The sequence below is a fragment of the Myiozetetes cayanensis genome, unplaced genomic scaffold (assembly GCF_022539395.1).
Source record: "Myiozetetes cayanensis isolate MyiCay16 unplaced genomic scaffold, myiCay2020 scf1, whole genome shotgun sequence".
NCBI classification, from domain to species: Eukaryota; Metazoa; Chordata; class Aves; order Passeriformes; family Tyrannidae; genus Myiozetetes; species Myiozetetes cayanensis.
The window spans coordinates 31273060-31284206 of NW_026086604.1; the positions used below are offsets into that span (position 1 = coordinate 31273060).

At 34.2% G+C, this 11147-nt stretch overlaps 1 protein-coding gene across 1 annotated transcript in view; it reads left to right on the forward strand.

Moving 5' to 3' along the window:
• TRPA1 (transient receptor potential cation channel subfamily A member 1) overlaps positions 1-10863 on the forward strand; it is a 31949-nt gene extending 21086 nt beyond the window's left edge. The window contains exons 17-27 of the mRNA XM_050330844.1: positions 633-731; positions 1593-1663; positions 2136-2283; positions 3774-3863; positions 4060-4229; positions 6281-6410; positions 6540-6722; positions 7621-7689; positions 8319-8429; positions 8950-9047; positions 9806-10863. Coding sequence (XP_050186801.1) covers positions 633-731; positions 1593-1663; positions 2136-2283; positions 3774-3863; positions 4060-4229; positions 6281-6410; positions 6540-6722; positions 7621-7689; positions 8319-8429; positions 8950-9047; positions 9806-10037 — 1401 coding nt within the window. The 3' untranslated portion in view covers positions 10038-10863. The remainder of the gene's footprint in view (positions 1-632; positions 732-1592; positions 1664-2135; positions 2284-3773; positions 3864-4059; positions 4230-6280; positions 6411-6539; positions 6723-7620; positions 7690-8318; positions 8430-8949; positions 9048-9805) is intronic.
• The last annotated feature ends 284 nt before the right edge of the window (positions 10864-11147 follow it).

Here is an 11147-nt window from a genome sequence, read left to right on the forward strand (position 1 = left end):
AAGAAGACATAATATCTATTTATGCATGTCGAAAGCATGCCTATCACAACTAGTTCATTTGTCATGAATAATTTAAGTCCAATGTGTTTCTTTTTTGGTAAATTCTTGTCCAAAATCTTAAGCAGTAGATTGCTTTCACAATGGCAAGGAGGCATGAATGTTTTACAGTTATGTTACCTTTGAAACCGTACTGAAAACTTCCTTATCCAGTATTATATTGGATTGTGGCAAATTTTCTTGCAAAATTTTCTGCTATTGTACATTTTCTTTATATTGTGTTATCAAAGCCATATGACTTTTAAATACAAGTTTTTCTTCACAGTCAACATTAAATTAGAGTTATGAGAATGACATTTTAAAACTGTAACATTTTAGGAAGAAATTTGCACTTTTCATTTTACAATTTAAAATGGCTGTTTGTTTAAACATCTTTTCAGTCACATATGCATATCTTGATAGCATGTGTTCCCTGGCAGAGTAGTCAACAATGACTAAGAATAACTATTCTGACTACTTTGATACAATGTGCCTTTTTTTCTCTAAAGGATAACGTTTTTATATTAAGAAAACTATCTTAGTCTTCAGTTATCATTTGCATCACATTTAAATGCTGGTGTATATGTATTACACAGATTGAATACAACTTCAGATATCTTCAGTGTCCATTGACACTTAACAGGAAAATAAAGGATGGTGAAGACATTTTCTATGAACCACTTACCACTTTAAATGTAAGTTGTCAATTTACTGGCATCATTCCCTGCTGCCTTGCTTTCCATAAAATCAAGAGGTTTGAATGTTTCATCATACTATTTCTTCTCCAAAGCCCATAACTCCGTATATTTTACGTATATTGGAATAAAAGATGGGCCAAAGTTCTTATGGTCTAAATAATAAATAAAATTTCTATTAGGTTTGAATAAAAATTCTTAGTTTATTTAAACTATGAATGTGCCAAGAGAACGTGCTCTATGTGCAGATAGTAGTACATCAAAGCAAACCATTCTCATAGTAGTGACCATGCACTGGAACATAAGGCATGGAAAACCTGACAAAACTGACTTTTTTCATATGCTAATTGCAAAATACTTTATGTGCCTAAACCAAATTTTGCTGTTCTTTCCCATTGCCAGTCTGCTCTCTCATTTTTTGTCAGAAAATGTTAACAGAACAAGCTTTCTGACTTATATGCTTACTTTTCGGTTTTCCTGTTGTCAATTAGAGTTGGTATCCTGTCTAATAATAAATATGTATTAATAATTATTAATTTTTAATTAGTACTTAATATTAATTCTCATTAAATGTAACTAATAAAGCTTAGTCTCACAGGTATAGTTGGAAATAGTCTGTACACATTTTAAAGCTTGAAAGAGACTAAAACACCATCAACAGAGAAGCTGAATGCTTCAGGATGGAGAGAAGGCAGGATTGCTTTGGGCCAGAGTGCATAAACAAAAGAACTTTGCAATAAGTCACAGATATTTTACTTTTCATTAGGCTAATATTAAAATAAAGGTGGCCTAGCCAGTTTTGTAAGCCATTGACTTGCCTAGATGAGTTAAATTTGATCCTTTTACTTTCTTGTTTTGTAGGCCATGGTACGCCACAACCGCATGGAGCTACTCAGTCATCCTGTGTGTAAAGAATATTTACTTATGAAATGGTGGGTCTACTTTAATGTTCATAAAATATAACTCTGCATGTCAGGATAAAGACTATTGTTCCTGAGAGTTGTTTATGAAGATGTACATACTTCTAGTGTTGTCTGAGAAAATGCCTTTTCCATAAACCTCTCATAAGCATGTTTAGAATATGCTGATGATTATCATATAAAATGTAGCTTAGCATTTAATAAAGATTCTTTGATATTTAGAGCAAAGACAACTACTATCTTTGTTTCCTCTTTACTGCAAGAATGTATAATAGGATTGCCAAGGTAAAAAGGAAAGGAACAACGTTTCAGAATGGCAAATATACTTTTGTCCACATAAATCTCGATGAACACGTTCATCCCAAAGGGACATTTCAAGAAATGTTTATTTCCTCATTTTGAAGACATTGTTGGCTGTTAACATTTGAATGCATGCTCTTCTAAATTTGTTAAGCATTGTAACTTTAATTTTCTCACTTTTAAGGATGGCCTATGGGTTTCGAGCACATCTAATGAATTTAGGCATCTATTCTCTCGGTCTCATCCCACTGACTCTTCTGGTCACTCACATACAGCCAGGAAGACCTTTGAATGGAACAGAGATCTATGAAACAAGACCATTAGAATATGAGGTACTTTTCTTACTAGTCACAATCTTTTTAGGATTTTTATAGCAAAAAGTTGTGATTATTTACATAATTTCTAGATTTTGATCTAGCAACTCTAAGGAAAAGAATTAGAGTGTGTATTTTTAAACATTCAGCAGAAACTTCTAAGATAATTTGCAGTTCTCATTTCTTATTTTTAATCCTTTCTGAAAACTTTTCATCTGGTACATGGTTACTTCAGTTTGTTTCCTTATGTGAATGTTTGTTTAATTTTGAGGAAAAAGGATTAAATGTGAGAAAAAACCTAAAACTGAAACAGGAACTTGAAAAGGATAAATATAAAAAAAAGTATGCTAGTAGAAATATGAAATAAAGTAAACTCAAGGAATATAAAAGGTTCATGAGGACATCCTGATATATGAAAAAATCTGGAGAATCATATGCAGCCCAGCCCAATCCAGTATATTTGGGATTCTTGAAGATTCAGAAGCCAGAAGTAGCAGAAATCCAAGCATTCATGCTCCATTAACTGACTTACCTTCCTGGTAGAAGATAGGAGAATGAAAGCAGCCGCATGCAGCAGACAGAGGAATAGCTCAGACTGACTCAGGTCCTTGAATCATCTGAGACCGGGTGGAAGACGCATAGCTGGAAGAGGGAAGCCTTAGTCCTCCAATGAGGAATGGGGCCAGCTGGTGGAGAAGCAGTGAACTGAACAGGAGCTGTGGCGTTGCTGCCCGAGAGACTAGAGCAGTGTACATGAAATGCCATGCACTGGAGGAGACAGTGTCCTAATGACCCAGTAATAGCAATGTAGTGGGGAATACCAGCTCTGCAGGGAGCACAGCGTTGCAGAGTGGGGTTCTGTACTGCTAACCTGGGTTAAAGAGGGACATTACAATGGGACAGGGGCTGATCTGTGTTCCAGCACCACTGAAAAGTGAGTGCCATGAATTTGTGGTCTGCCTATGAGTTAATAAATCCCTCAGGTGAGGAATTAATTTTACAAGTTATTTATTAAGATGAAATCCACTACTGTAATCCATACCAATAGACGGCTTTTCACAACAAAGTTGTCTTTGCCTACACTGGTTGTAAAGGGAAACATCAAACGGAGCAGCCACATATGGATGTCAGGACCTCCAATTTCTGTAAAGACTTCCACAGCCTTTCCAGATACTACAATCTAATAGTGAAGTTATGGAGAACAGATTTGTCTTTATGTTCATCCATAGTGAACATATGGCATGGATCTTGCAGTTTCAGTTCCCATCCAGTTATCATGGCAATTCTCAAACTTTCACACTTGTTTTGAATTGCTTAAATACAATAAACATAACATGGATTACACAATAAATACTAGTAAACCAGAATTTAGATAGTAATAGGTTTATATGAAGGAAGCTAACAGAGTTTCTTAACTTGCTAATATAATGTATATGTAATAGGTAGAGCTGAAATGAACATTCGTTTAATGGTTTCTAATTTGTTTTGTGTTCTGATTTTTGTTTCAGGACTCATACTTTACAAGGGTGTGTATGTGTTTAGTTTTAATTATGAGTTTACTGGGAATCTGCAAAGAAATATTTCAGCTGATTCAGCAGGTAAGTACGTAGAGAAATAACATTAATCACACAGTTTGCTTGCATGACTGTTTGTATGATATTGAAATAAATCTGGGTTTCCCTAATTGGAAGGGAAATGCCAATTTATGCAAGATTAAAAGCAAGAAGGGTATTTAAATAATGCATTGAATTCAGTCCTTTACTAATGCATGTATCTGTCTCTCTTAAATCCTAGAAATTGAAATATTTGTTGGATTACTCCAATCTACTGGACTGGACAATTTATACTACAAGCATAATTTTTGTGTCTTCTTTATTTATTAATACACCAGCTCATTTACAGTGGGAATGTGGAGCAATTGCTGTATACTTGTCCTGGATGAACTTCTTGCTTTACCTTCAACGGTAAAAATTATTTCTGTCTTTTGCAATAAAATACTTTCAATACTTTCAGGTATTTTGCACATCCTAAACAGTGACTGACCAAGTTTGATAGTCCCATTTGGTATTTTTATTTTTTTCATGCTATACAAGTTTTCAGATTAGGACCATAGGAATTTTTTTAACCTAATGAAACTGTAAAGTTGTTTTCAGTGCTTATCATGTGGAGCATCACAGCATATGTTATGGCAACTAAAGAAATAATAGTATTTATTCTTAGTTAATTTATCTTTTTAAAATCATCTTTCATTATACTGTATAGACTTTGACATTAAAAACAAAAACCAAACCCAGAAGGATATGAACTACAGGAGGCATAAGGAAGTCAGTTTTTAGAAGTAATACCTGTGAGAAGGTGAATTCCTTTATCATTTTACATTTTAAATGGCACACCCCAAGTCTCTATGCCATCATGTCCTATAAAATAATTATAACGGATGATATTATTTCTTCAGTTGACATTAGATCTTTTTATTGCCATTCATTATTCTAATGTTGTCAATGGTACAATAGTGTCCAGAAGTTATAAACTGCAGGAAAACTGAGTGGAGGGAAAAAGTAGTGTGGGTGTAGTGCTTAAGACTAATGAAAATGTGCCTGAACAGGACTGCATATGATAACACTGCATAAACATTCTTCTGATTCATATGTATATATGCACTAATCACCCCCATGAAATCTTGCAGACAGACAAACACAGCATTTGCTGAGTAATTTCAGGATCATTTTACTGTAATAGGGATGTTTAAGGACAAGGTTTGTAAACAGAGTTAATGTCAAAGAGAATGCCTTTATGGTACTGCCTCTGCTGTGTGTCCTGACTTAGGTGACTAAAGAATGGGCATGTCCTGTCTGCTCTGGGCAAAATGAGGGTTGAGCCTAAATAGTAAAAAGTAAACAGATGATTGCTCATACATCCTGCTGCTGCTAGATGAAAACCTCCCTGGCTTGACTATTTTTTCATGTGTATAGCAGTAGAACTCTACACCTGATTTTTCTAACTCATTCAGGCTACCTTTTCCCAAAGCAACCTGTACTTCCATTGACTTCAATGGAATTTTGCCTAATAAATGAGAGAAGATTAGGTTTATTTTATTTCCAGCTTGACCTTTTCAGTCTTGCACATAATATTTCAGGGTGAAAATCATGTGGAGGGATTTTCACAGTTGCTATTGCTGTAGCATAAAACAATCACCAGGTCCTCAGATCTGAGAGAGGACATAAGTTCCCAAGTTCAGGCTTGGGGGAAAAAGTAATTTAATCTGCTTTATGGCAGTTCATGTTCTGAGATTTGGTTTAGTCAAGAATGGGAGAGTCCTGCCATGTGACAGACTGTTGTTGGAAATACAGACGTCTTAAAATTACACTAGTCCACTTCTCTCTGCAAACAATGCATTTATTTTTGTTTGCTTGTTTTTCATACTTTGTATTATATGAAAACTACATATATGTAGCAGTTCTTACTTTGTAAGAAGAGAAGTCTTTTAAATCAGGCATCTGGCTGATAGATGGGTTATAATGCCAGTTGTCCTTTTTTCTGGTTGCTTATTTGCTTCTAGAAGCAGAAAAAAAGTTGGATAATTTCCTAATGCTGTTATTCCAAGTGCAACAGTGGTATAATATTGTACTTCCTATGGCTATGGAGACAGTAAATGTTGTCCATGAGAAATAATATCTTGAAAACTGCTCTGGTGCGTTAAAATACAAGATGATAACTGTTTAGGCTTTACGTAAGTAGGATCACTTCCACTCTTTTGGATGTGAAAGTACAACCAGTTTGTACCATCTCAGAATGTCTCAGAGAGGCAAAATGTCTCTTTTCACAGGTGAAAATCAGCATTACTTCCTGCCTTATGTAAATAACTGCAAGGAACTCTAACTTCAATATTTAAACAATTTAGGATTGGACTTGGCAGTGCAAGATTAATGGTTGGAGCTGATTATCATAAAAGTCTCTTCCAACCTAAATGATTCTGTAACTGATTCTATATCTTTTCTGTTTACTTGTTGCATAGATTTGAAAACTATGGCATCTATGTTGTGATGTTCTGGGAAATTTTGAGGACTTTGATTCGGATAGCTGTGGTTTTCTTTTTCCTGATATTGGCCTTTGGACTGAGTTTCTTTGTCCTTTTGGGTTCCCAGGTTAGTTGAATCACACAGTTATTTTTTATCATTATAAATACTATCTTTGACTAAAGTGTCTCAAGACGTTATTTACAAATTTCATCATTTCAGGTTTTTTCTTGACTTTGATATTTCTTCTTTTTGTAGCAAACATATAGCACACCTCTGCTTTCTGTAATGAAGACATTTGCAATGATGCTGGGAGACATTAATTACCATGATGCTTTCCTGGATCCTTTATTAAGCAGTGAATTACCATATCCATTCCTGAGTTACACAGTTCTTATTATATTTACCTTGCTTATTCCAATCCTTCTTATGAACTTGCTAGTAAGTAATTTACTTAGTAATATAAAAAGTGGTTAAGCACAGGTTTATATGCAGATTTTCTATATTTAGCATATAGAATTACTATAGTAAGTGACATTCATTCATTATTTAATAAATTGATATTTTCATAACATATTAAAAGGTCACCTTTCTCTGCACTTGTTTTCCATCCAGTTTACTGTTCTCAGTATTTTCCCACAATTCACTCTTGCAAGGTTGTCTTGTATATCTTTACGTAGTAATTGTGATGGAAGTTGAATTGCAGCAGCAATGTATTATTCTGAGGTCTTTATAAAGATAATTGGGGAATAAGGATTTTTTCTCAACCCTTTGTATCAAAACCTAGCACTAACAATAATTAAAAAAAAGAAAAAGCAAACCCAAACTCAGATCTTCATTGCACAGAAGACAGCAGTCAGCAGTAGTGTTAGAACTGACTAACAAACCTAACCTGAACAAAAAGAATCAGAAAACATGATAATGGTGAGAAAGGGGGAAAACAGGTAATATATCTTTAACAATATTCCACTGAACATCATTTTTTTTAGGAAATAAAATTTTTATATGAGCTGAGCAATAAAAAACAATTCCAGTTTTTATAGATATTTAGTGCTGCCACACTTAACATTGCAGCAGTAATGAAGAATCAAAAGGAAGGGATGTTATTCTTGACAGGTCTTTGAAGTAGGTCTTTAGTGCCTTACTGGAAGACAGAGTTGTCATTAAAAATGCTTTCTACATATCTTGATATGTATTTTGCAAATATGCAAAAAGTGTTCTTACATTCAAGGGAAAAAATAATTTGAATGTGTTTTTTTTTTAATTTAAGTGTGAATGAGTATTACAATTGAAATTACAGACTGTGAAAAGGTAGATAATGAAATGTTGATATTTCTAGATTGGTTTGGCTGTTGGGGATATCGCTGAAGTACAAAAATATGCTGCACTCAAAAGGATTGCAATGCAGGTAAGTAACATATCTGCAAGAAAAACCAAGTATTGGAAGTAGATATATCATTGTTAGAACAGCATTTAGGTAATTTGTCATCAGCATTTCTAACTAACACCTTAGGATCTGTGTAAAGTGAACTGGTGAACATGGCATCTTTTTCTATCTCTTTTTCAGTCATGTGAGTCATTGTAAAGGAAATGTACAAGCAAATGCATTTTTAAGGAATTTTTCAACAGTCAATTCAGTGAATTCTGAGCTGTTCCAAGAACAGAATCTCAAAATCAGTAAATGCAATGCTTGAAATTGGAGAGTTGTCTTTTAGTAAAAAACTTATACAGTGGAAAGAAGGTTAAGATACACAAAAATCAAAAGAACACCAAATTCATTCTGCTATCCTGAAATGTCATTAGTTATAAGAGTGTACATCTGTATGGAATAATTAATTCTGCTAAGATAATACTGGTATACTGCTTTAACTATGTAGTTTCAGTGTCTGGGCTGGACTGTTCAAATCTTACACTATTGTTTGCAGTGTGGACTAGTACTAGTGATTTGAATATAACGGCATGATGGCTATTTTCACATGATAATGTGTATTTAGTTTAAGAGAATATAACTCATTTTAAATGCAAAACTGCATTTAGGTTAATCTTCACACCAACTTAGAGAAGAAGCTACCGTTTTGGTTCTTAAGTCGAGTGGACCAGGAGTCAATCACTGTATATCCCAACAGGCCAAGATACTGTGGATTTATGGTAAGATGGTGAATACTAGACAGAAGAATTCTCACCAAAATGGGCTATGATTGACTTTGTACACAGATTGCTAGGAACATTGCATTATTAAGACTCATTCATTAACTAACATCAAGGGAATTGTGATTAAACATTGACTAAGGTCAGTGAAAATGATAAATCAGTTTGAGTGCGGCCCGGCCATATTCAGATATAATTAGTGTTTGAATACTCTGTGATCTGTAACTGTATTAAGCAGTGTAATCTACAGAAGATGTTCAGATAAAAACCAAAATTACTCCCACTTGGCATTTCTTCTTTTATTTTTTTTATTTTTCATTTCAACCATTGTTGATAGACCGAATTTTCTGGTAAAACAAATTTTGCAAAATAAATGTTTTAATATGTAAGAAAACCCATCATAACAGAAACTCTTTTCCACATTAACACTGTGTGGAAGTTGTCCATTTACCTATTTGGGAATTTTAATCTATTTTCAGACTGTAATACTTATTTCAGTTTGTTTCAATGTTTTGTTTAGAGTGTGTTCCAGTATTGCTTTGGGTGTGAAGACTCTACCACATATGCACAGAGCCCTGATACAACATTAGAACTGGAAGTTCTGAAACAGAAATACAGGTATTTGTTGTGTTATTTTACTGATGTAAAAATAAGTAGGACCAATATTACAAACATCATTCTATTCACAGAGAACCTTTTCAGTCACAGTGTAGATTTCATGCTGTAATTTTGTCAGTCTAGGCATTCTGAAAGGTAGATTTTCAAAATGCTTGTTTGCTAGTTTTATGAAGACACTTTCTAGACACATTTTCAAGAAGCATTTCATTGTTTCTTGAAAGATAACAGAGACTGTGTTCTGTATGTGTGATGCTAACTTATGTTAACTATTTATTTGCATCAACTGCACTTTGGATAGCACTTTGAAAAAGGTCAGTCAGTGCCTCATCAGTACTCTTCATATGCTGTAAAAGTAGTTTTGAATTTCACTAAATGTTTGTAGATGCTTAGCAGCCATTGCAACTTTGGCCCTTTTTTCTTGCCAGACAAGAAAACAGATCAGTAGGTAAAACTTTTGATAGAACTGGCAACAATTTTATTCTCAGAGTGAAGTTGCTTCTACCTTAACTATCTAAGTTACTTTTCTCAAGAACCAGGAACTTGTTCTTTAATCCTATTTCCTGAAACCTAGAGAAGTACCACAACTTGAAGAATTAAATATATTCCAGACAATAGTCTTTGTTAGCAGAAGGGTTAAGTTAAGTACTGTCAGAAGGGTGAAGTTAAGCATTGTCAGGTCTTTGTATATGTAATTTTAATGCATTAAATGTCCTTTGAAATCAAATGACAAAGCCTGATGTATGCTTTTTTTTCCATAGGCTCAAAGATATATCAACATTGTTGGAAAAGCAACATGACCTCATTAAATTGATTATCCAGAAAATGGAGATAGTGTCAGAAGCTGAGGATGAAGACAGCAATGATTTATTTCAGCACAAATTTAGGAAAAGGCAGTTAGAGCACAAGAATAGTAAATGGGATACAGTGTTAAAAGCTGTTAAAACAACTGTGCCTAACCCAAGCACAGAAAAGAACAACAGCTTCTTCTAGACATGGCTGTGAAATCATGTTGGATTATCATTTTGTTTTACTTTAGGGTCACTTCTCTTATTGTCTTTGCATAATGTTAATGTCATACATGATGTATTCAAGTATAAAAAAAGGCCAGATCCAAAAAGAGGATGCAGATGCTCAAAACAGTATTTAGGGAGACTGAAGATGTCTACATTCGAAACTGTGATCCTAAAAGTGACTGGCTAATCAGGAAAGTGCCTAATTCACCAGATGCCAACCTTGCTGTCCTGACAGTTCCCAAGGCTTCTGTCTAGATCTGATCCTGGATTTGGCTCTAGTACACTTAGGTCTGTATGCAATGACATTATTTTCTGTTACGAGTATTTCCAGAATTTCTAAATTTTTAGAAATTAGACTCCAGTTATTTAGTTTTCAGATGTTTTGAGAGAGCCAATGGGCTTTATGTAGCTTAAAGAAAAAGTACGAAACTTATCTGAGAGAGGCTGGAAGTTTTGCTGAGTAGGGACTGCAGGATCAGGCCTGAAAGGTAAGAAATAAAAGATCATGAAGTTGTAATGGAAGGGAAGAACTGTTTCCTTTTCTGGACAACTGTACGCAGTTCTCAGAGGGATCATTTGTACTAGCATGCATATAGCAATGATAGAATGGCTGTTTAATATTAGTCAGTTACAACTTGCTGTCCTTCTACTGCTAATGTGATTTTGGCCTTCCTGATAACCTAAAATTGACCTTGCTACTTTAATCTGCACTTTGGTTTTACTATTTATTTACTGGATATTCAGTGCATTATGTAATATACAGTAATATATCAAATGTAGAAATAAACATGAATTAAAGTGTATTTAAGTACATGAATATATTTGTTTCAAAACCAGTGCTAATAAATTAATTATCACTATATGTGGTGGTAACTCTCTGTGGTCCACTTTTGAATTCAGACAGTTTCTTTGAGAACTTAATATACATTATTCTTCACATAAAGAACAATTATGATTCCTGTTTATTTAAAAGGCAGCCACCAGAAGGTGATTCACACTGTACAAAACTTGTCATCAGAAAACACAGGAAGATGTACTGCCACGGATGATGTACTGTTCAGTAGGGAAAATTTTTATCACCCAACAG